At 41.1% G+C, this 26300-nt stretch overlaps 1 protein-coding gene across 5 annotated transcripts in view; it reads right to left on the bottom strand.

Moving 5' to 3' along the window:
• The window catches only part of ADGRG2 (adhesion G protein-coupled receptor G2), a 139071-nt gene that overhangs the window by 27282 nt on the left and 85489 nt on the right, over positions 1–26300 (bottom strand). For 4 of the 5 annotated variants that reach the window (XM_059386122.1, XM_059386125.1, XM_059386126.1 and 1 more), the window contains exons 4-15: positions 20816–20851; positions 18198–18236; positions 18058–18081; positions 16016–16054; positions 14067–14108; positions 11840–11893; positions 8313–8365; positions 6916–6971; positions 4091–4130; positions 3598–3635; positions 2230–2324; positions 1651–1717 (exon numbers count right to left, since the gene is read on the bottom strand). In XM_059386122.1, the coding sequence (XP_059242105.1) occupies positions 1651–1717; positions 2230–2324; positions 3598–3635; positions 4091–4130; positions 6916–6971; positions 8313–8365; positions 11840–11893; positions 14067–14108; positions 16016–16054; positions 18058–18081; positions 18198–18236; positions 20816–20851 (583 nt within the window). The remainder of the gene's footprint in view (positions 1–1650; positions 1718–2229; positions 2325–3597; positions 3636–4090; positions 4131–6915; positions 6972–8312; positions 8366–11839; positions 11894–14066; positions 14109–16015; positions 16055–18057; positions 18082–18197; positions 18237–20815; positions 20852–26300) is intronic. The other variant, XM_059386124.1, reaches the window with a different exon arrangement.

The following is a 26300-nucleotide window of genomic DNA, read 5'->3' as shown; positions in this document are numbered from 1 at the left end:
AATAAATGGTGCAGGACCCCTGGCTAGACATTTTGGAAAGGATTAAGTTAAATCCATACTTCTTCCCACACATAAGAATAAATTCTAAGTGTATCTAATATAAAAAAAAAGGGGGAAAGAAAGAAAGAAACCAAATAAATACTAGAAAAACTCAAGGGTGAATTCTCCTATAACCTGGGCATTGGAAAAGGCTTTCTAACAAAGACTTCAAATCCACAGGCAGTAAAAGAAAAGACTGGCAAATTTAACTACAATTTTTTTTTAAGATTTTATTTATTTATTTGACGGACAGAGATCACAAGTAGGCAGAGAGGCAGGCAGAGAGAAGCTCTGTGCTGAGCAGAGAGCCTGATGCAGGGCTCGATCCCAGGACTCTGGGACCATGACCTGAGCCGAAGGCAGAGGTTTTAACCCACTGAGCCGCCCAGCCGCCCCTAACTACAATTTTTAAAAAAGATTTTATTTATTCATTTGAGCACAAGCAGGGGGTGTGGCAGGTAGACAGAGGAAGAGGCAGAAGCAGGCTCCCTGCCAAGCTGGGAGCTTGGGGTGCAGGACTGGATCTCAAGAGCCCAAGATCATGACCTGAATGGAAGGCAGATGCTTTACCAACTAAACTACCAGGCAGGAGCCCCTTAACTACATTTTTTAAAAAAATTTAATTCGCGTGACAAAAACATGAAATCAAAAGATAACTGACAAACTGGGAGAAAATATTTACAACATATACCACAAAGGGTTAATATCCCCACTATATAAAGGACTCTTAAAAACTGATCAGGTGATCAGGGGCGCCTGGGTGGTACGGTGGGTTATAAACATCCATTCCTGCTTTTGGCTCAGGTCAGGATCTTAGGGTCGTGAGATGGGGTCCTGTGTTGGGCTTTGTGCTCAGTGGGAATGTGCTGGATGTTCTCTCTCTGCCTCCCTCTCTCTGCTCCTCTACCTGCTCTCTCTCTATCAAATAAATAAAATGTTAAAAAAAAAAAAAAATCAGGGGCGCCTGGGTGGCTCAGTGGGTTAAAGCCTCTGCCTTTGGCTCAGGTCATGATCCCAAGGGTCCTGGGACCGAGCCCCGCATCACATTCCCCACACCACGGGAAGACCACTTCTCCCTCTCCCTCTGCCAGCCGCTCTGCCTACTTATGTGCACTCTCTATCAAATAAATAAATAAAATCTTAAAAAAATATATATCCAGTAGAAAAAGTGGGAAAGACATGAACGCACAATTAACAAGAAAGATACAAAAATGACCCCCAAATACATGAAAAATGTTCAAATAGTCCTCATAAGAGAAGTGCAAATTAAAACACCACTGAGCTGCCCTTTCTCAACCTCCACACTGGAAGAATTTAAAAATAAGAGGACATTCAGTTGGTGAGGCTGGAAGGTTGGAGGGAGGTGGCCAGAATATTTCTAATACTCCCCAGGAGATTCTGATGTGCAACCAAGATTGCAAACCATTATTTCAAAGTAATGGTCCAAGTGGAAACTTGATACAACAAAAAACTGCATTTCCCCTAAAACTGAAAACCCTTCTTCACGGTCAAAATTCCAGAATTCCTTAGCCAACATGGCGATTAAATATTATCGTTATTATTATTAACATTATTGCTTTTAGGAAAAAGCTCAGCCTGTTTGCTACATACCACTGCAGTTTTCCTAACTCTTCCGGCGAGGAAGGGCATGGTATCCTGACAGAACAGCAGCACTGTTCTGGAGACAGCAGTAAAAGAAAGAAGAAAATACATGGTCAAGAACAAGGCAAGGCAGAAGCTCAGATCCATCAAGTATTATGGTTTCTACAATGGCTGCATTTCATAAAGCCTTGTCTAAAATAGGTGATTAAAAAAAGAAACCCTGGATACTATTATACTGACAATCATACATGTACATAACAGGTGCTCAAAAATATTTATAGTGATCACTCTTCAGCAGCTCCTAAGAAATCTGAAGTAATCACATCCAGCAGCAATGCATCAAACACTCCAGACAGAAGTCCCTCTCAGTAGGGTTTTTTTTCTATCTTATTTTCAAATACAGTATACTGAAACTTTACTGGCGGGGGGGGGCGGGGAGAATCACCTTTTAGAGCTCACTAAAAACTGTCCGAGTCAAAACAGAAAGCTATCACATACCTAAATTTACTTATTATATTTTCAGTTTTAAGAAGAACACATCAAAGTCATGTGAAAAAGAACACAGCAATAAAGATAGAGACAACTTACCCATCGGATGAATCTTTGTACTTTTCAAAGCAACCATTACAGCACATATGTTCATTGTTTTATTCATTTTTATTGTGAATGTACAATTTAATGTGCTATGAAGAGAAATATAGATAATTGGAATGTTACTAAACTGGAAATCTACCTACAGATTTGTAAATGCTTTTTCAAACTTGGGAGTGAGGAAAGGAGACACTGATGCTGTGAACTTGGTGACACCCCAATGATCTTGCAAACATCCACAACTTTGATCATGAGACATTTATAGAGGTTTACGGTTGCAGAGGTTGCAAACCAGAGACCCTGTGACCACACACAACTGTTGATTCATTTTGCCTGCAGGAACCAGGAACTGGCAGGGGTGCAACTCGCCTGCAAAGACAAGCATCTTAACATCTAGATTCTTACCCCTAGCTGGCTACTTATCAATTATCTATGGGTGTTTAAATTTCCATCATGAGAGCCCTGTCACATACCAGCCTGGATGAACATCGAGGTCTCTTAAATCCAAAACCTCTCTGGCAATTCAATCTAGATCATCTGATAACTGCCAATTAAGACATTATCGCTTTTTTTTCTTTAGTCTTGCTTTACACGAAAAAATGTTAATGTTGCAAATAACCAAAAGTGGTAAATGACATGAACTCAATATATATATATATACATATATATATGTATATATATATATATATTTAGTAGATAGGGATTCAATCTGCAGCTTTATGAGGAATTGCCATTATCTGTACCCACGAACAGCTTGATGAGCAGAAATTGTCACTTTCTGGGACCTGTGCTATCACAGAACGCTCAGGATTCAGGTGACATTACTGACCCATGTGAGCCATTAGCTTATGCAGCCAGGCCAGCTGATGGACACAATGTAACAGGATCATCTGTGCAACCTCAAATAACTGTCCGGCAATCTCTGATTCACCCCTGCACCTCTTTTTAATTTTCTTCTCTTCTCCCGCATTCCCATCTTTCCTCCCTTCTCTCCTTAGTCCAAGCACCATATTATGTTCCCTATTCTCTGTCTCGCCTTCACCAGACTGGACCACTGGGAGCCATTTCTTGGTTATACTGGTGGCCCTTGGGGCTAAGGATACTGACAGTTCTTAGCATCACAACATCAGAAGCAAATGGCCCAATCCCTCCCACCCCTCTGCAATCCACAAAGAAACGGGAAGATGCATGTGACAGAGCGATGAGTGTTTCAGAGGCCAAAAACATATATCCAAAATGTATGATTATGTATGTATTTACTTTTTAAATATTATTTATTTTAGAGGAACACGTTTAAAACCCCTCAATACCTTATTTCTCATGAGTAGCGAAATAATATGGATAAAAGTATTAAAAATGACTGACCTTTGGGCCTCTGCTGTGGCACACACGGTAAAATAAGTCTGGAAAAAAAAATGTATATACAGGTTCCTTTGATAGTTGCAAATGTCAGACCAAACAACCCAGCCTCACAGAACCGTAGAATCGCAATAACCCCTAGGGATCATCCAATTCACATTGCTGTCGGATTTCCGCCCAACTGTCAAAGTTACTGGGGCAAACAAGGTTTGCGTGCATCCTGCTACCGTCAAGAACTCACTACCACACAAGGGAGCTCATTCTGGGGCCTTCGTTTTAGGAAACTTTCCCTGTAACATCCACCCATGGTTATTTCCAGCTCTGACTCTGGATCCATCCAGTTCAGATTTCTGGGGCAATGGAATTAGTCTAGTCAATCTTTCTCTGTGACAGATTTGGGGAAGTTTGAATACATTTCTCCTCAGGAACGCACAACTGCATGCTTTCCCCCAAACAGAAATAGTAATGATAAACAAGGCATAGAATGTTTTCTGATTACCTCACTTAAGGTTTGCAGGATTTTGTTTAGCTCTGATCGTCTGTTAATAAAACGAGAGAAATTGACATGAAGGAGATCACTGGTGACGTTAAATTCAAAACAAGTTAGATTTCTAGCAATTAAATTAAGCCTATGGTATTTACTGTTTCCAGTGTTCACTTTGAAGAAACACTGGGTATACTAAGAGATTCCTATGTGAGAAAAATAAATTATTTATATGACAAGGGAAACTAACCAGACAGAAGCTGTATCAGTTCTAGCCAACAGCAATATATAAATTATGGTTGAACGATCTTGTTATTCATTAGGCTCCTGCAACCCCCAGGCAGCTTCTTCTGGCAGAGGGCCTAAGGGAGAGCCAGCCCAAGGCGAAATTTCTGAGAGGGGCTCACCACTCACCATGGGGCCCTGCACCCCTGATTGCTTCCTCACTCCCTCTCCACCTGACCCCACCGCCCTCTAGCACTCTCCAGCCCTCATTCCCTTCCTCACCACTCCTCTTCCAGAATCTCCCTCATTCTTTTCCTCCAATCCCTCTCAAACAACACCTTTGTTTCTTCAATGTGGAAGAGTTTCACGAGAGGTTAGGACAAAAGAAACCTAGTTAAAGAATTCACTCTAGGAGTGCCTGGGTGGCTCCGTAAGTTAAGCATCTACCTTCAACTAGGGTCATGATTTTGAGGTCCTGGGATGGGCTATGCCAGGCTTCCTGCTAAGGGGGAGCCTGCTTCTCCCTCCTCTGCCCTTCTCTCTCAAATAAATGAAGAGGAAGAGGAGGAGGAGGAGAATTCACTCTAAGGCAACCATTCTCAATTGGGGGGAGCGGGGCGGGGAGGAGACAGACTCTGCCCCACAGAGGACATTAGGCAATATCTGGAGATGTTTTTGATTGTTGGGGGCTGGGTGTTACTGGCACCTAGTGGGTAGAGGTCATGGATCTGTTACAGATCCTACAGTGCAAACACAGCCCTGCATACTAGAGGACGATCGGGTCCAAAATGACAATAGTGCCAAGGCTAAAAAACCCAGCTCCAAGGAATGGGCAATAGTTCTAGGTGGTTCCATGGAAGGTCTAGAGGAAAGAAGAGAACAATTGTGACAACAATAAGTAGTCAGCTAGCTTTTCTATTTGGCAGGAGCCGCTCCTCCTTAACTGTGCTCAGAAGCTACCTTTCCGGGGATCTCCCTGGTCCCTGGGTTCAAGTCCATCCACTCTGCCTGCTCTATATTTAGAAATGTAGAACATCCTTCAGTGCCCTAGACATATCGCATTCATTGTAGGGGATTGTACTGTATCATCATTTGTTTGCATCCTAGGTCTATCCTACCAGACTCTAGACTCCTGGTTCTAAAAATTGGCCTCAGGCTAGAACCACCAGGGGGCATTCAAAAGTATCAACTTCTGTGTCCCAGCCCCCAAATACTGATCTAATTGTTATAGTGTGCCTGGACATCAGGATTTTTAAAAGCTCCCCCAGGTGATTTTAATATGCAGCCAGGATAGTGAACCATTGTTCTAGAACAGTTTTCCATCCTGAGAGTTGGGTTTATCCCAAAGGCCACACACATAGTAGGTACCCAACAAATGCTTTGTGGCTTTAAATGAATTCCTCTGTATTTCAAATCTAATAATTCAGATGAATTGTAAATGTGCAAATTTGTGTTCTATTTATAAATTTGTGAGTTTAAAAAAATGTATCTTGGGGCGCCTGGGTGGCTCAGTCAATTAAGTGTCTCCCTTCAGCTCAGGTCACAATCCTGGAGTCCAGCACCAGGCTTTCTGCTCACTGGGGAGTCCGCGTCTCCCTCTGATTCTCCTCCCTCTCGTGCTCTCTCGCTTTCAAAGTTTAAGATGCTTCTAGGACATTGAGATTTTCTGCTTTTTATTTCATACATATACTCTGAATAGCTAGGAAAGCTACGTTTTTATTAGGAGTTCAAAAAATAGGAATAAAGGACAGAAACACCACTCCTGTCCATCCCAGTTCTCACCACTCTCACTAGAGGAGCCCTACAGATGTCTGATAGCTCCCAGAGATCAGATAGAAGAGATATAAGGCTCCCCTCCACCTCCGCACTGCTAACCCAGGGGAAGCAGCCAGGTCAAAATGCTAATTGAAAGGATGACCCATAAAGAGTGTTCTTTTTTGTTTTGTTTTGTGTTGTTTTGTTTTTGACCTAGTTCAATATCATCACAGATACTCCCCGGACATTTTGGATTTAGTTCAAAATTTGATGCAAACCTCATTTGAGGGGTAGTAGCAAGGTTGAGAGCAGGTAGATTTGATCTCCGATGCTGCTTCCAAGCGCGGGGGTGAAGACATGATGTTTCCGCTCCCAGTGTCGCTCAGGTAAGACTAACTCCAGGCCTAGACTGATATTTTGACCTCGTGTCTGACTGGGAGCACCTGTATTTGTAATGTATTTCTCACTGTCCATGCTTGAACCTGGCAGCTGGTACCTACTTCACGAAGACCTCTCTCTCTCTGACTTTTGAATGACTGAGGCTTGATGAAAGCACGAACAGATGGATCGCATGGCATCCCACCTTGAACTCCTCTTCCAGCCTTTCAACCAAATCATATTAAAGCTCAAATACCAATTCAAACTGACCTCTTAACATATCCACGAGTGTCAAGGAGAAGAGACTCACAGGGCTATTTGATGATGGGTAACTACCGTCTCTCTGCTAAGAAGTCAAGAACCAATTCTTTATAAGCTTTGGGTCTATTTCCCCTTCTCGGTTTCCAAAAGCAAAGACCACTCAACAAGCATCTTTCCGTGGCTGATGTTTTAACTTTTAAATCAAGCAGCAGATTACTCACCTCGATTCCCTTAGAGACAAGATGCCCGATAAGGTGCCATTAGCCGCATTTTGATTCTGTTAGGGGCACAAAATCATTAAGAATGTAACAAATACTGTTGTGGGTTTTTTTTTTTACACTCTCTAACAAGAAGTTGTTCTTCAGTTTCATTGACCACCCAAAGAAATACACCCTAAAACAGAATGCTAACCAAAGATCAAATCCTATCGACTGAGCTAGTTTCTGTTTTTTTGTTTTTTTTGTTTTTTTTTTTTTTGGCAAAGTTGAGTTGGTTTTTTTTTTTTTTTTAAAGATTTTATTTATTTATTTGACAGACAGAGATCACAAGCAGGTAGAGAGGCAGGCAGAGAGAGAGGGAGGAGGAAGCAGGCTCCCCGCTGAGCAGAGAGCCCGATGTGGGACTCGATCCCAGGACCCTGAGATCATGACCTGAGCTGAAGGCAGAGGCTTAACCCTCTGAGCCACCCAGGCGCCCTAGTTTCTGTTTTTATATTTCCTTTAAAAAATATTCTGAATCAGCAAGTCCAATGTGCTCACTGATTTCATTATTTCAAGGGTTCCCCCAAAAGAACACATTAAAGCTCTCCACATTAAAAGGTCCCAGACAGGGATGCCTGGGTGGCTCAATTGGTTAAACAGCTGCCTTGGGCTCAGGTCATGATCCCAGTGTCCTAGACTATAGTCCCGCATCGGGCTCCTTGCTCAGCAGGGAGCCTGCTTCTCCCTCTGCCTCTGCCTGCCTCTCTGTCTGCCTGTGCTCGCTCTCTCTGACAAATAAATAAATAAAATCTTTAAAAAATAAAATAAAGTAAAATAAAATAAGAGTTCCCAGATGTAAAGTAAGGAACTTGTAAAGAGGGAACTTGGTAGCAGACTCCACTGCATTTCTAGCACCTTCTTCCTCACCTGGTACATAGTGGGTGCTCAGGAAATAATCACTAAAAGAACAAACCACATTTGGCTGGGATCCTCTGACCTGATCCAGGTCATGGGAAGACTGACACTACTGTCACTAAATCCCCTGTGGGCTGGAACAGAATCAGATTCATAAGACCTCTTAGATTCAATATATTTCTTATTGCCAGAAGTTTCTACTATAATTTAAAAAAATTTTTAAAGGCAATAGGATTCCATCATATAAACATTCAGCAGCAAGCTTAGTGAAAATTGAAATATGCTTATTAACAAAGTACCATGATTATTATGAAGTCAAACCCTCTTGACAAAGCTAGTGACTCAACAACACGTTTTTATTTAAATTTGGTCCTAAAAGTAAATATGCCAAATACCACGAATAATCTGAACCTTAAACAAATCTTTACATGCACAAGCACTTGCTTTTTAAAATTAAATTTTAAAAATTTTAACAATTAAAAAAAAAATCTTTTAAAACCTACCTGGGTACCATTGCTTTCTTCATATGGAAACATTATTTCACCTCTAAAGAATGCTAAAAATAAATTTGCAAAACAAAAACTTGAGACTTGCATCCTTAGAGCTTAAGGGTTAATACAACACAGGAAAAGACTATCAGATTAACAATGAATAATCAAACTAATAAATGGTTTGTCAAATTCTTCGCAGTTACTCACATTTACCATCTTTTCTGTCAGAACCATACTCAATGACCATCAGTACAATTTCCAGAAAATGTGAACAATAAATTCTGTGTGGGAATGTGGAAAGAGAAAAACCTTGTCTCCTGGTCAAGAAATTTTAATCCTACATGCTGCTCATCAGAGCCTCGTTTCCCATAAAGATGCTAACTTAGGGAACTGGCTCTAACATACAGAATACTTTGGGGGGCGCCAGGGTGACTCAGTTAGTTAAGCTTCTTCCTTTGGCTCAGGTCATGATCCCAGGGTCCTTGGATGGAGCCTTGCACCCAGGTCTCTGCTCGGTAGGGAGTCTTCTCCCTCTCCCTCTGCCCCTGCTTGTGCTTGTACTCTGTTTGTCTTCTCTCAAATGAATAAAATAAAATCTTTAAAAAATAATCTTTTGGGGTTTTCTGGTTGTAGTTACATACAAAAAGGAGGGAGAGAAAAAGCGTTTCTCAGAAATTAAGCAGCTGTATAATAGTCTAATTATTCCTTGTCATTTGACTTCGGGGGTTTTTTTTGTTTTTTTTTTTTTTAAGATCTTATTTATTTATTTGACAGAGAGAGACACAGCAAGAGAGAAAACACATGCAGGAGTGTGTGAGGGAGAAGCAGGCTTCCCCCTGAGCGGGGAGCCCGATGCGGGGCTCGATCCCAGCACCCAGGGGCGATGACCTGAGCCAAAGGCAGCAGCTTAACAGATAAGCCACCTGTGCACCCCTTTTTCTTACCAAGTGCAATCTCTCCCCAAGAACAAAGTTAAGATTTTGCTTTTGAAACCTGAATAGTATGCAGGGAAAATCCTTTCTTCAGTTGAACAACTCACTGTGTCTTTCATCCCAGAAATGCCAGAAAACTCTGTTCTTAAAATGTGCACTTCGGGAAAATACAGAACTCAATTTCAGTCAACCTGTTTCCTACAGGGTATACTTGGAGGGGCTCCGAGTCAATAAAAAAATAAATAAATGAAGAAAAAAAGAACGGAAGGAAGGAAGGAAGGAAGAAAGAAAGAAAAAAAGAAAGAGAAAGAAAATAGAGACTGCTTAACACAAGTACACTGTGTGCAGTTCATAATCTACAGAGACAGAAAACCGGCCTCTTGAGCGGAAGGCAAAGAGGTCATACAAACTAGGGCAGGTGTCAGCCATTTTTCTGGTATGCGATCAGACATTTAAGGTTTTGTGGGCCATACGTTCTGTCAGAACTACTCAACTTTGCAGTTGTAGCATGAGACGCCAAACAACAAGTACATAAGTGACATGGCTATGTCCCAATAAAACTTTATTTACAAAAACAGGTGGCAGGCATTATTTAGACTATGGGCAGTCGTTTGTCAACTCCTGAGCTGGAGGCTTAAATGCCTTCTCAGTCATCTCTTACAGCAACTCAAAGTACCACTGATGCCCACAGCCAAGAACCCAATGGTCCACTCCACTTAAAATGGCCTATAAAGCCACTGGCCCAGTAACTTACAGGATTTCTCTCTTTTAGCAACTTCCCTACTGAGAACCTCAACTTTGGCATATTGATACCGAAATCTCAATTAATGCAGCATACAATTATTAAAAGTAAAGATACTTGACATATGCATAGAATTACTTCTAAATTTGGGGGCAGAACCCCTTAGCTATTAAAAATGTATTTAGTGAGTGCATGCCGACACCCACAGTTTCTCTCCCTCACCCCCCTTGGCTCTCCAAGTTCATCCTTCAGTCTTAAGGAACGCACGCTGAATTTCAGAGCCCAGAGGTAGCAGAGGAACTGGGAAGCTTTGGACCCTCAGCCTAAGTCTGCCTGGTCAGCTCCCAGTTTTGTCATGAGCCTCCGTTGTTTCCCTTCATGATCTCAGATTGGAACCTGAGAGAAGTGAAGGTTTCTAGTTTCTGGCAGGATACCATGGGATTTCTGGTGCCAAAAGAGTTGGTTCCCTGATGACGTTGTTTTCACCAGGCACTAAAACAAATGGTCAATTCAGTCACTTAATTGGGGAAAACATTACTCCAACCAGCTTCCTGGCATCTGTTATTCAAGATGACCTTTTTTTTTTTTTTTTAAACTAAATGTTCAATTTTCAAAGTTATCAAACATCATGTAGACACAACACTAAACTAGACATTAGTCACCAGTCCAAAACACAGATGAAGCGTACAAATAATGAAATTTCGGAGAATTCAGTAAGAGAAGGGTAAGAAAAGAGGGAGGGAAGAAGAAGAAGAATTACAACATATGTGAAAGTGAAATATATCTAACCAGTCTTTTTTCCATTTAATCAAAGCCAGCTAACATCTGCCTACTACACTCTACCTGGTGCATTCTATCAGCAGAAAGTTCATATACGTAAATCTCACATTCACACAAGCAGAAAAGTTTTGGGGACCATTCTTTGAATACAAAGTTTTCTTCTTTTCTAATACTATCCAACCTTGACTTCTTTTCCTTGAAGTTGTTTCCTATGCTTTTAAAACAAATTATTAAAGGAAACAGAACAAAAGGAACAGAAGAAACGGGAAATATTCCTATAAGGATTGTTTTTTAAGACTTTAATTACAAAATACATCACTACCTTCCTCCTCTCTCTTCCCGTGATCCAGCTCTGACCTGCCACACCATGTTTTTATGTTTTTCACATCTGCTTTCATTGGTTTTAATAAGGAAAGAAACCCAGAGAGCCAAACCAACGTGAGAAAAATGGCTGTTTCATTCCTTCTGGCTCATGGCAGAAGGGAAAATATTCCCATTTCAGAAACAGTGTGTTCTCAAGAGATTTCCATCTTCAACTCAAAAAATAGTGGGCACAGTCTGGGCTAAGGATGGCAAAGTACACTCTGGGCACTACTGGAATTAGCATCCAATTAAACTAGGTGTACGTGAGGTTTTCAACATTCTGGTACAGCGGTTTATTTTACTTTTAGCAAAAGACAACACCCTCTTTCTCAGCTATAATACTTAAGGGCCTATGGAAAAACTTGAGGGATTTATATACCAGAAGTGGCTTTCAATAATTAAGTTCATTACTAGTTAATATTCACAGATCAACTCTAAGGATATTAGTTATGGATTTAAAGCTATGGCGAAAACTATTTGGTGTAGAGCTTCATGTTCTCATATTAAGGAAATCCATCGCCATCTCACTACGCAACAGGAAGATCATTTTAGGCAGTTCTAAAATGCGCTTTTGTTTTCATTTGGGACTTCTTACTAGCCAGGCAACGTGAAAAGAGAGAGATCAGAGAGATACGCATCACATCCTCAACAGGAGAAAAACAAACCTTTTCTCTCTCTGGAGCTCATTTATCTGGTAATATGTCATGTACACAAGAACTAACCTGAGTCATTGCAAATAGACGACAAATTGCAGATATTTCTCTGGGGTTTGACTCCTGCAAAGAAAACAACCCAGCCGGTTAAACATGTCAACACCTACACTTACATCCTACATTGTCAAGAGAATTCACAAATTTAGGCATCAAATGTGGACCAAAAATATTTTAAGTTGGGTATCATTGGCTGGATGAATTCCACAAAGACTAGTGCAACAAGAGACTTTTCATTTCGTAGCTGCCCAGCTATACAGCTTGACTCTTTACTACTCCTTAGTATGTCACTGTCTAATTCCCTACTTCTCCCTCAAAATTTTTGTTGTCCTATTCCCAATTAAGCCCTCTCCCGCTTGACATAAAAAGAACAGTATGAAGGCAAATCGAGCATAGAGACTTTAAATGCAATAGCCCTTACTCATAGATCCTCCTTCCTTTCCTGGGTAGGGGAGTCCTTGAACGCTCTAATGCTGCTCTTATTTCCTTATGCAAATATATTAAGAAATAACAGCAGTGTCATGATGTCATTGCACCTAGGCAAAAACCACAAAATTCAAAACTATTTGCTCAACAACCACCATCTTCTACAGGTTTTGGAAGGCTGCAGATACAGACCCTGCCCTCCACGAGTGTGCTATCGAGTAAGTGATGGTGGCCGGTAAATAAAAAAGTTATAGTGAGGGCAAAATGGAGGGAAGGCCAGGACAAGAGACCACACAGGCATACAAAGGAGGGAGAGACGAATGGGAGATGAAATAAGCCATGTTAGAACCAAAACCTTCATACATAGTCACCTAAAAAACACTGCACCCTTTGGTGAAAAGAGAAGTGCATCTCTTCTTTGGACTTGAAGAGAGCTCCAGGCTTACTCCCCTAAAAATCTTGCCTTAATTTCATCCTTGTGGTGAAGTATATGAAATCTATAGTAAATGCGGGGCAAATGCTGATAACACATTAAGCAAAGTGCCAAGGGGAAAAGACTGTTACATTAAGGAATATTTTGCTGTCCCTGTTAGGTCTGGCTTGGTCAGAGTTATGTATGCAATGCCCGACTGCTATTTTATTTCCATTGTACTTTAGGAGTGCATAATTTTTTTTCTTAAGAGAACGAGTTTGGACACAAACTAAAATTAGGTTTCTGCCAGAACAATCTGGGTGACGTCTGCTGTAGAGGTATCATGCTTCAACTAAGAGTTTTGATTCTGTGAACAAACTGAATTTAGGTGCCACAAGGTACCCTACATGTAGAATTGCATATTGTTTCATAGCAATGTTACCCACGCCAAAATAGAAATTTCATTTTGAATATACCTGCTTTAGATGGTGGGTAGTAATGCTTTAAATGTTCTCTACAATCCTTGGTCTACTGTTCACTCAGTGTTACCTTCCATCTCTCATCTTTCTCTGAATTTTTAGCACCTTTGTTTCCAGCGATGTGTGTCTTTTGCTGCTCAAGAACCCTGAGAATTTTCTTTCCCATTCTTAGGGCTTATCTGTAATTTCCCCCGAGTACATGACCATAGGTCATCCTTTAAATCATGAGTAAGAAAACTTTATAAAGGGTCAAAAATAAATATTTTAGGTTTTGTGGGCCATATAGTCTCTGTCACAACTACTCGACTCTCCTGTTCATTGTACCGGAAAAGTAGCCATAGATAACATGTAAACAAACGGGCATGGCAGTGTCCCAATAAAACTTTATTTACAAAAACGGGCAGTGGGCCGTATTTGCCCCGCAGACCACAGTTTGCCAACCCCTATTTTAAATCAACCAGAAGCCTTTGTTAAGCAAATCGCGTATTCCTACTCTTGCACAAGGTACTTGAAAGTACATCCCTTTATTTGATTTCAAAACAGGTTGAGGTTGACTCCTCTAAGAAACCTTCCCTCATAAATTACATCCCATCAATAACCACTAGCACCAGCCCTTTTATTTCCCATGCTTCTTAACCATGTCAGAAACACCTGTGTTATGATTTGCCTTTATCTGCAAACATGTTGGTGTTATCTCTTTATCTGCCTTATCTCTCCCCAAACTAGAAGATTCTGAAGGGTGGGCACTGTGTAACATCGTGAGTATATAGCCTAGACACTTAGTACAACTTTCAGGTACCCAGTGCATAAACATCTATTCATTAAGAACAGATTTCATTTTAAAAGGTAGGAAAAAAGAGAAAGAAAACTTTACTTTACTTATAAAAAAGAAAAAAGTCTTGATATTGATAATAAATCATACCTGATGCATTGAAGGTTTTTACTATAGTGATTTTAGTTTTTTCTGCAAAGAAGCAATTTAAATATTAGAGCAGAACTGTTGCTTGTTTTTAAAAAACAATTTGCCATGAGTAGCATTTTAGTGAAGTGCTAAGAAAATCATACTGTTGACACATTTTGGCCACTATGGCTTTTCCCGGCAGCAGAATAAAGGGAAATCACGTACCCAGATCCTATAGCATTGAACTAGGGTGGGTGTGGGCTTTGGATTCCCATGTTTACCCAGTTCTCTCCCACCCATTACGCACCCCACTGTTTGTGCCATTCTACTGCGGTTTCCACATGCTGCTGCTAGACAAATTAATGTGCAGTTACACTTCAGATATGTAGAATTAAGCCACTCTCAGGACCTTCAGGTGACAGGTTGCAAAGAAAAGGTGGTTCAGAATAAAACTTAATGGAAACATAAGACCTAAAATACTGCATACTCTATAATCAAGAAAATGTCCTGCTATTTTCTCTAGGAGCTAACATAATATTACCGCTATTACATCCATAGATATAATTATTCTCAAAGAGGCTGAAACACTCGACTACGGTTGTACAATAAGGTCACAGCAGAACCAGGACAAAATTGTTCAAACCGCAGGCCAATAGGAACATGCTCTGAAGAAGCAAACCTTAGAAATGGCTTCCCCAGAGTATGTTGGGTTCATTTCTCAGATAACAGAGAACCAGGTTTAGAAATCCTGGCCCTAAGGATGGCCAATTAGAAGAGGCTGCGATCGGGGCACAGATTTGCAAAGGTCTGTCTGCCTGGGTGAGTGGCAAATTCTGAAGAGAACACAAAGCTCAGATCTTGGAGAAGCACTTAAGAATGATAACGTTACACTACCAGCTTCTGAAACCTCGATTGTGTTATGTGTGACTGATGAGTTCCCGTTTTAGTGTGTGACCGACTCATGGGTAATGGCTGGTGGTAATTACGGATGCTGACAGTATTTTGCATTATCGTATAGTATTTGGTTTGCCCCGATACTGTCCTACCCAGAGCAAACAAAACACATCTGTGATATGAACTTCCAGTTCTAGAAACAAAGTGCTTTTGGGGGAAAATGTTCAACCTCTCTAATCGAGAATGTAAAACAGAACCTACTGAATTGAAAGCTCTGATAATATGTGAGATAGTCTCAGCTCTCAGCAAAGGTACGGTGACACGGATATCCTCATTCACTGCTGACAGGAACGTTGCTGGGTACAAGCTTTCAAGAGGGTAACTGAGCAGTGTATCTAACAAGGACCTTAAAATACTCGCCAACTGCTAACCCACTACATCCAATCCTTAGAATGCTTCCTATGGAAATCGGGAATGAATGCAAAATGTTGGCACAAGGATGTTCATTGCAACAATTTCTATTAAAAAAGTATAAACAGCTTTAAGAATGTTCAACATATGGTACACAATGGAATATTATCAAGTCATTAATAGTAATGGACAGTGGAGAATACTTATAATTTAATATGAAATCAAAAGGGCAAAACATAAAAATCTATATATACTATGACTATTGTGTAAAAGACAGACAGACAGACACACACACACACACACTGCATATGTATAGATGATCATGAATGGAAATATACCAAATGATTAACAGTAACAGTCTTAGAAAAGTAATATTAGAGATGATTTCTATTTTTTTCACTATATTTTTCTATATTCTCCATTTGTTATGAGCTAAGATACATTACTATTACAATTTTTTAAAGTTATTTTAAACGGAGGGAGTTCAGGAAAATGATAACACCAGAATGACACTATCAAAGTGAAATGAGTAATAAATCAACAATTGAAGACACAGGAAGTAGGCAAGGAGACAACATTTAACAACCCAGAAGGCTGACCACACAAGTGAGAAACCCAAGAAGGCAGAGGACAAGCTATTATATTTAGAAAGAACTTGATATTACCTGTTTTGTTTAAAGTGGATAATACACTCGAAGTAGCATCTGAAATAAAGTAATGAAAATTAAGCTTAATTATTGATATGCTTAATGAACACATACATCTTCTAGATTCCTTAAACATTTCACTTTTCCCCAAATCCTAGAGAAGCTAGAGAGTTTTGCGAAAGCCAGCTGACACTATCAAATGTATTTGCTGCCCATCCCGCCACACACTAACCATTCTCCAAACCCCAGACACAAGTATTCATTCTTTTTTTTTTCTTTAAAGATTTTATTTATTTATTTGACAGAGGGAGAGAGATCACAAGCAGGCAGAGAGGCAGAGGGAAGGAGGCTCCCTGCTGAGCAGAGTCTCCGATGTGGGGCTGGATCCCAGGACGCTGAGATCATGACCCGAGCCGAAGGCAGTGGCTTAACCCACTGAGCCACCCAGGTGCCCCAAGTATTCATTCTTTTAAAATGTGTTTCCCAAACACAGGTGATGTGTCTAAAACACAGCAACACTTCTATGATTATTAGATTTAAATAAATTCATTTATGTTGTTTAATAGGTTATCCCTTTTACACTCCATTATAGTGCAAGTCCCTAAGGGATATATTTCCAGTTAATACCAACTTTAATATACAGCCCTGCGGATGGATGCCTGATGGTACACTCCTACAAAGCAATCTTTAAGTAGCTTTGGCTTAAAATTAAACTTCTTAAACATTATATTTAACTGACTTTTAGGGGAAAAAAAACCTCATTTTGATCTTATTTCCCTTAAAATTCCATTGAAAATCTATTCTAACTGCTATTTCTTTAAATAGAAATCATGGTGTCATTTATTATTCTGGATGAAACCTTAAGGGGAAAAGGTACATATTACCACACTTAAAAATCCACATACAATGGATCTAAAAACTACGGCCAAAGCTATTTTGAAGATGTTCTTTCACTTTAAAAAGTAATTAAATGTAGGGGTGCCTGGGTGGCTCAGTCTGTTAAGCATCTGCCTTCGGCTCAGGTCATGATCCGCAGGTCCTGGGATGGAGCCCCACATGGGGCTTCCTGCTCAGCAGGAAGCCTGCTTCCCCCTCTCCCACTCCCCCTGTTTGTGTTCCCCCTCTTGCTGTGTCTCTGTGAAATAAATAAAAAAGCAAATCTTTACAAAGTAATTCAATATAAAAACAGTAATATCTAGCCCATCCCATTAAACCAAATATGAATTTAAACCAGTCTTGATCGGTGTGAACTTCATCTAGGATCCACTGGCTCCTTAACCACCAAGAGATTTTTATTTTAACTAAGTAAGGGGCTGTGGAAAGGGTTAGGTTTGAGCTGCACAAAGCTGAAGGCCGCCTACCCACAGAGGGGACCGCTGAGAACGCGCCCGGTCCGCCTCCCTCAGACACAGCCCACTTCTCTGGCGTGACGAAGAAGCTGGGTTTTTCTCTTTATGTCGTGCTACTTAAGAATTGATAAAATCATCTATAGGGGTGCTTGGGTGGCTCAGTGGGTTAAAGCCTCTGCCTTCGGCTCAGGTCATGATCCCAGAGTTCTGGGATCGAGCCCCACATCGGGCTCTCTGCTTAGCAGGGAGTCTGCTTCCTCTTCTCTCTCTCTCTGCCTACCTCTCTGCCTACTTGTGATTCTGTCAAATAAATAAATAAAATCTTTAAAAAAAAAAAAGGGGGTGATCTTTGAACACTCCATGCCGAATCACTGAAGTCACTGGATGTGCTTTCCACATTTAAACAATCTGTCATATAAAATGTGCTGGCATTGTGTTAGAAAGCAAGAGAAATAGGGTACTCAGAATGGGATCAGCATTTCTTCTTTTTCACAGAGCAGTTAGCGTGGTGGGGGGCTGGACTCCTTCCATAAGAATGTTTTCATTTAACCAAGAACTTCAGGGTACTCTCCAGAGTCAACAGATTCAGGGATTTGATTTGGGGTGTTTTTCCTTCAGCGTATTTGAATACGAAAACCTTCGACACCACTCATTATACTTATATCCATATTAAGGGTTATCAATTTTCACTTGCTTCAGAAAAATTCTTACCATTTAGGCTTGTAGTTTCAACCTCTTTTGTCCCGAGGGAGGGGGAAGGAACCAATAAAAGGCATAATTAAATCCAAAACTTAACAAATTGGGCTAAAACTAGGTTTGAATTTTTTTTTTCAAAATCTTGCCTGGAGTACCATTGGTGTAGGGGACAAAACCAACAAAAGACGATTCAACTGCAAGAAGAAAAAACAAAAAATTTTCAAATTAATATTTTGAAACAATTATTTATTGAATTCTAAAGAGTTAAAACTTTTGAGATAGAATTATGAAAAGAAGTAGACAACATGCTATCAGACCAATATGAATCTCCAAGCCCCATAATCTCTCAGAGACTATACACTTAACCAGAGAATTGCAGAGAAAGAACCCCAAGGAATGAAATAAACACATCTGTCTCATTTTACAGACAAAGAACTTGAGACTCATCCCTCAAAGCCTGCTCCTACCTATGGAATATTACGGAAATAAGTTTTGGAACCACAGCAAAATATGTGACATACCACTTCCAAATTTTTTCAGCCAGAGAATTCAAGAAAACATTTTATACTTTGAATAATTGTCAAACTACAATTGTGAAATATATGAGCACGTTGGCTCCACTCTGTTTTAGTAATGCCTGGCACTCTTCCCATTGTGAATGGATTTAAAAAACAAAAAACAAAAAACTTTGCTATCACTCAGTACAGTACCACCTAACACATTTTCCTGGTAAGTTATTTTAAAATATGGCTGCTATTAAGACAATCAAGTTCTAAATTTCCCATGGAGTAAATACACTTACGCTAAGAGGTCAATCTACTACACACACTTTGCATGTTTAAGTATTAAAAAGGTCCTATGGCTTGACTTCTACATATACACAGGAAAAGTAAATGCAAACATTTTACAAGTAACACAAGCTCTGCTGCAGGAGGCAGACTGATATATTCAGTGGGTTAAGGACCACATTTGGGTGTGTCAGGGCACTTGGCTGGCCTGTCTTAGACTGCTCATGCATTGGCTGAAACACACACACCCTGTCTTACATTATTGCTTTCATAGTTTGTCATTGACTTTTTTTTTTTTTAATCACCAAGGATATTTCTCAAGAAATAAGACGGTTTCTGAGCAATAAGATTCAAAGTGTGGGTATGGAATCCTTTGCTGTTGGGACAAAACAAAATAACTGGCCAAAGCTGGTTTTTTAATGAATGAGTATCCGCTCTTCTGAAAGGTGATGAGTGGTGAGAAGAGGCCTAGAAAGCACAAGCCCCTGCCAGTCCCTGGATGTGTTCCGGCTGTTCCGTTCCGGTTAGTGTGGCTCTCCCCCGGGGAACCCAGGACCCAGGCTTTGACTGAAATCGGTGGGTGCCTCCAAATCTCCATATCCTCTATTTCCATGCAAACAGGATTTTGCTAAGATATTACCATCATTAAGTCAGATGATGGCTACTGTACTAGGAGAAAAATACAGTGGTTCATTGCACCCTAGGAACCTTTAACAGCAAGGGGGCAAATTGGCACAGTCCAAAAAGCTTGGGCTTCGGAGGCTTGCAGTCCTGGTCTGAATCTTCACCCCATCCCCTTATCACTCAGAATAATGATCGTTATTACTTCTTGCGGGTTTACTCTGGGCCAGGTGCGTAGGTCATCTCCTTTCACCTTCATGACTACTTACGAAGCAGATACTATTACATTCCCCGATTTATACATGAAGCAACGGAGGCCCAGAAAAGTGAAGAAACTTGCCCAAAGTCACACAGCTAAGCAATGGGATGTGGAGGGTGGTGTCCAAGCTCAAACACGAGTAGTTTGCTTCCACAGAATGTGTGAACATGAGCAAGTTTTATCCTCTCTGACCCTCAGTTTCCTCGTCTAGAATGTGGATATAGTAATTCCTATACTGCAAGACTGGAAGCTGAACGAGATGTCCGGAGACTCCTAAGCATGTGGTATGTCCACAAGAAGTTAACAGCTATTGTTACTAATTTCATTTAAATGAATTAACAGCAGCAGCTCATTTTCATACAACTAAGGATAGAATGTGAATGGACTGGCTCCTTACCATAAAAGATCATTCTACAATATACGGTATACCAGAAAGAACACAGAAGGAGGCGGCAAAAAAGCCACGTGCTGCCTGTGCCTGATGGGGGCAGGGAGTTGTGTGACCTTGGGTAAGTTACTGGGGCTTCACTGTCCCATCAGCTCTCACCATATGGGGCTAGACCACTTTATCCCTGCCTTCCGGTTCTGGTTCCAGCTAGCAGTCGTGAATGTGGGTTCTAGTCCTGGTTCCTGCCAATAGGGTCCTAGTGAAAAATTTCTCTTGATTGCCTTCCCATTCTCAGGAGGGCTAAGCCCTCAGAAGTCCTTTGAAAAGTATTTGTTCAAAAGTGCCTGAGGAAGTATACTGAAGAGAACATCTCATGCCTCAAATATACAGGAACACTGGGCAGGTTTATGTTCTTAATACTCTACGGGAGACCTATGAACAAGAATACTAAAAATAACGTTGAAGAACTTAAGCAGTTCCCCAAACGAAAACCCACAATTTATTCCTCAGCTTTGTCCATATATGTGGGGGCACCAATTTGCCTGTCCTCTTGTCTGTGTTCGCTATTGACTTTTCAGGTGTAGGTTTAATGACAGAATTAAAACAACCTGCATGGAGAAAAGCAATTTTGCTGGACCTGACCTCATGCCCTATCGCGTGAGGAACATTGAGGCTATTTTCCTGAAATTCCCCAAAGTCGTGAAATAACAGTCTTACCAGATGGTGATAACAGACTGGAATTATCAGCATTATCTGTTGAGGAAAAAGGTGATTTAAAGTTAGTTTAGTTTGTGCATGAATTTGTAGATGAACAGCTTGAACAGGAGCAAATGGAAAACGAATCGCAAATAGCTACCAAAAGAGGGCACTGTATGACTTTACAATTATTTCCAAAGGCCTGTTGTCAGTACTTCTCGACTCAATTCTCTCCAGACACATACATCTCTGGTGAAGCAATTCTTCCAGTTTAACCTTTGACAGTGCTCTCTGTATTCTGTCATATAATGATTTTGTATATTTGAAACTGAAAATGATGACTGAGAACTTCAGTTGTTGGCTGGTATTTATTAAAATTTGTACAAGTAAAGGGGCGCCCAGATGGTTCAGTCAGTGAAGCGTCGAACTGTGTTTCCACTCAGGTCATGATCTCAGGGTAGTGGGATCAATCCCAACCCCCTCAGCAGGGAGTCTGCTTAAGACGCTCTCTCTCCCTCTCCCTCTGCTCCTCTCCTCTTGGGCTCTCCGCCTCTCCAAAACAAAAAAGTTTTAAAAAAATCTTTTTCGAAAAACAATCTGTGAAAGTAAAGGTATAGGGGCGCCTGGGTGGCTTGGTGGGTTAAAGCCTCTGCCTTCAGCTCAGGTCATGATTCCAGGGTCCTGGGATCGAGCCCCGCATCGGGCTCTCTGCTCAGCAGGGAGCCTGCTTCCTCCTCTCTCTCTGCCTGCCTCTCTGCCTGCTTGTCATCTCTGTCAAATAAATAAATAAAATCTTTTTTTTTTTTTAAAGATATATATGCATAAATGAAACTTCCATTAACTGTGCTTCCTTGTATGCCTATCTGCACAGCCTTCCTGTTACGCCTAGCAAGCCGCTACTTCTTTCTTAGGAGTTAAACCCCATCAGATGCCTCTGCGTTTATAAACTACAAGAACTGCTGTTACCTACTTTCAGAGGATGTTCAGATCCCCTTAAAAGGAATTCTATTTTTTCCTCTCTGAAAAACAACACACACTTACTAGCACAACCCGAGATAAATTACAGATAATAAACAAAAAAGAAAATTAAAACTACCTATAATTTCACCACCCAAATATAAACGACATTAATATTTTGGCATATATGCTTTGCTCTATGTTTATAGGTACATCTACATATGTATATAGATTTATGAATATATGTGTATATATATGTGTTTATATGTATGAGAAAGTTCATATCACATCAATGATTTGTATCCCAATTTTTCTCTTGACAGTATATCCTGAACATTCTTCTCTATCATTAAACAATTTTCCACAATACTTAACTTGTGGTCACTGTATAGCACTTTAGTGACTGGATATACCATTAATTTATACCACAAATTTCATTTTAGTGGTACAGTTTTCCATGATTATCAACAATGTTGAAATAAATACTTTTGGCTAGGGGCACCCAGGTGGCTCAGTTGTTAAGCATCTGCCTTCAGCTCAGGTCATAACCCCAGGGTGCTGGGATTGAGCCCCAAATCGGGCTCTCTGCTTGGCCGGGAGTCTGCTTCTCCCTCTACCTCTCCCCTGTTTGTGTTCCCTCTCTTGGTGTTTTCCTCTGTCAAATAAATAAATAAAATCTTTAAAAAATATATTTTTGGCTAAATTTTTGCAACACATCCTTGGCTGTGTCCCTCAGAAATTCCTTGATTTTATGTGTTAATAAAAAATTTAAAAATTTAAAAAAAAAAAAAGAAATTCCTTGATTTTGGCTGCCAAAATGCCCTATAGGAAACAAACCAATTCAGACAGCCCTCTGCAGCCATGAACGCTGCTCTCCCGAACTCTCATCCATGTGTGGTATTACCTTGAAAGTTTTAAATTTTTTTAATTACAGAGGGAGGAAAGATTATTTCTATAGAGGTATCTTGAAATACAATTTTAAAAATAATATGTATGTTTGGGGGATGCTGGGGTGGCTCAGTAAGCTGGGCGTCTGACTCTTGATTTCGGCTCCGGTCATGATCTTGGAGTTGTGGGATCAAGCCCCGTGCCCACTCAGTAGAGTGACTGCTTGAGATTCTCTCTCCTTGTCCCTCTGCCCAGCTCAAAAGTGCTCTCGCTAAGAGAAATAAATTGATCTTTAAAAAAGGGGGGGGGCGCCTGGGTGGCTCAGTGGGTTAAGCATTTGTCTTCAGCTCAGGTCATGATCCCAAGGTCCTGGGATCGAGCCCCGAATCGGGCTCTCTGCTCAGCAGGGAGCCTTCTCCCCCCAGCCCTCCACCTGCCTCTCTGCCTACCTGTGATCTCTGTCAAGTAAATAAATAAAATCTTTTAAAAAAAATAAAGAATACGTATGTTTGGAAACTAAAATTGCACAGTGAAACATACCTGGTAGGCTCCACAAGCCTATTTTTCCGAAGTGGTGGTAGGGTACTGGGATCATGAAAACACACGAGCTTAAAAGCAAGACCGATTGAGTGTTCAAGTTCCCAACTGTGCTGCAGCCAACAAGGCAAGCTGCAGAGTGGTCAGTGCCTCGATGCCTCAATTGAATTGGAAGCGCCTCCTCTTATTTCTCTGTCCTTCAGTATCTCCCTCAGGCTACTTTAATATTCCACCAATTAAAGAGTCAGTCGAGTGGCTCAGTGGGTTAAAGCCTCTGCCTTCGGCTCGGTTCATGATCCCAGGGTCCTGGAATCAAGCCCCGCATCAGGCTCTCTGTTCAGTGGGGAGCCTGCTTCCTCCTCTCTGCCTGCCTCTCTGCCTACTTGTGATCTCTGTCTGTCAAATAAATAAATAAAATCTTTAAACAGTCTGTCGAGTTAACAAGAGCTTAATTTTTTAAATACTCTTGGGAGCACTAAGGGGAAATCACTTGTTCACACCTTGGTATGAATTACCTCCAGTTGGCTGAATTCTTCTAATCAGACCTACCATACTGGGCCATGCTGAAAAGTACTGGGAAGAATCAACATTCAAGTATGGGCTCCTCTGAGAAGGACACGTACCAGTGTGGGCAAGGGAGGTGGAGTGGGCCGGGAATGTGCCACGGGCCGGGAAGAGCATGAGGGCCCTGAGAAGAGTTCGGTAACAGGAAAGCAGGGTGGAGACTGATGTCTGAGGCCAGCAGAGGCTTATACTGCTGCCTCTACAATTTTGCCCAGGGGCTGACCATAGCTGCCAATGGTTCCAGCCTCCTTCATTGCCAAATCCCCTGACCCGCAGGCAGAGCTGGCCTCTTCCATCTTGGAACCGTGCAGGGCTCCCAGCAACGATCTACACTGATGAAGGGAGGAAATCTGGCTAATAAAAGCCAGAGATTTTTGAACTCTTTTTGTCCTTTTTTTTCTTTTAGCATTTTTTTTTTCCCTAAGGGCCTGTCTGCTTAGTGACTAACATTTTATTCACTTTTTTCTGTCTCTCATTACAATCCTCCACATCACGCCTTCTAGTCCAAAATAGAGACGCCCCCATAGGCCTTGCATTTTCCTGACTATCAGCCTGTTTCTCTTGGGCTCTCTCCTAACTCACTTCCCATTTGTTACAACCAAAGAGGTGGTCGTCATTTCCACTGAGTCATATACTTGAGCTCCATGCCATTCTTAGGAGACAAAACATTTCCATTGTTACAAGGATTCATAAACAAAGAAAAGAAAAACATTTAAATTTTTCAGATTTTCCTTTGGAAACTTACAAAGAGCACATTTTAAAGCATTATTCATTTATTAAGCTCTCATTTAAGTCAATAAATAAAATTCTTGGGGGCGCCTGGGCGGCTCATCAGTTGAATGTCCCACTCTTGGTATCTGCTCAGGTCATGATCCCAGGGTTGTGGGATCCAGTTGGGGCTCCACGCTCAGTGGGGAGTCTGCTTGAATTTCTCTCTCTCCCTTGCCCTCTGCTCCTCCCCGCCGTGCTCCCTCTCTCTCTCAAATAAATAAATCTTTTTTTTTAATTAATAAATAAAATTATTATGATCTGTCTATAAAATTTACTCAGTATGACTCTAGTGATTTTTTTTTTAAACCAAGTACATATATTCCAATTATGATGTCCATGCATATGCTTACAATGAAAGCCAAAGACAGGAACTGGAATCTCAAGAAACCAAACCCTTCAATAGTCTATTACCCTCCGTCACCTCCCTGGCACTTTCTTTCCTCAACCCCAATCCCATGAGGCCAAGTGTGGTCTAAGCACTGCCAAGTGAACGCCTTACTGTCTTTGCCTCTCCAACTCCATATATCCCAGAACTCCTTTATCACCAGGCATCATTTCCATACCTTTTGAGTTCTTGAATTTGATGGTGTTATTGGTAACTTCTGCCAAATAATTTAAGATGGAAATCTCCGTGTTATTAGTTTCCTGTTGCTGCTGTAACATATCACCATGAGCTTAGTGGTTTAAGACAACACAAATGTGTGATGTTAGAGTTCCGTGTCAGGAGTCCAATATGGGTCTCACCAGATGAAAATCAAGGTATCAACAGGCTGCATTCCTTTCTGGAGGCTCTAGGAGGGACTGAGTCCTGCTTATCTGGGTCACTACAGAATTCAGTTCCTTGCAATTGTAGGACCAAGGTAACTCATTTACTTGCTCGCTGGAAATTGAGAGCCATTCCCAGATTCTAGAAGCTTCCCACATTTCTTTGTTCATGCCTCATTCTTCCATCTTCAAAGACAGCAACGGTGGGATGGGGTGTTAGGGGCTACTCCTTCACCTGGGGCATCCTTCTCTTTCACTCCTCTGCCGCCTTCTTCCACTTTTAAGAACTCCCAGGATTAGATCCTACCCACCCAGGTAATCCATGATAATCTCACACTACTTAACTTCCATCACACCTGCAAAGTCCCTTTTGTTACGTAAGGTAAGATCCTTGCAGATCCTAGGCATTAGGACAGGGACATCATTGAGGAGCCATTATTCTTCCTACCCTACTCAGAAATCCAACTGTTTTTTTAAATTATTATTATAGAAAATATGCAGGGCACCTGGGTGGCTCAGGTGCTTAGGCAACAGCCTTTGGCTCAGGTCATGATCCTAGAGTCCTGGAATCAAGTCCTACATAAGGCTCCCAGCTCCACAGGGAGTCTGCTTCTCCCTTTGACCTTCTCCACTCTCACGCTCTCTCTCACTGTCTCTCTCTCAACTAAATAAATACAATCTTTAAAAAAAAAAAAAAAAGAAAGAAAGAAAGAAAGAATATGTAGGGCACCTGGGTGGCTCAGTCGTTAAGCATCTGCCATGATCCCAGGATGCAGCCCCACCTTGGGCTCCCTGCTCATAGGGAATACTGCTTCTCCCTCTTCCACTCCCCCTGCTTGTGTTCCCTCTCTTGCTGTCTCTCTCTCTCTCTCTCCCTGTTAAATAAATAAATAAAATCTTTTCGAAAAAGAAAGTATGAGCTGCAAGAAACCACCCTCTGTTGGGAGGGGGGAGGAAATCCCGCACGTGAAGGGCCTGGAAACCTAGAGTTCGTCTCAGCGGTAAAGCCGTGTGTATAAATCAC

Source organism: Mustela nigripes, chromosome X (genome assembly GCF_022355385.1).
Source record: "Mustela nigripes isolate SB6536 chromosome X, MUSNIG.SB6536, whole genome shotgun sequence".
In the NCBI taxonomy this organism is placed as follows: Eukaryota; Metazoa; Chordata; class Mammalia; order Carnivora; family Mustelidae; genus Mustela; species Mustela nigripes.
The sequence above is the reverse complement of the archived record's forward strand: the minus strand, read 5'-3'. Positions and strand labels throughout refer to the sequence as shown.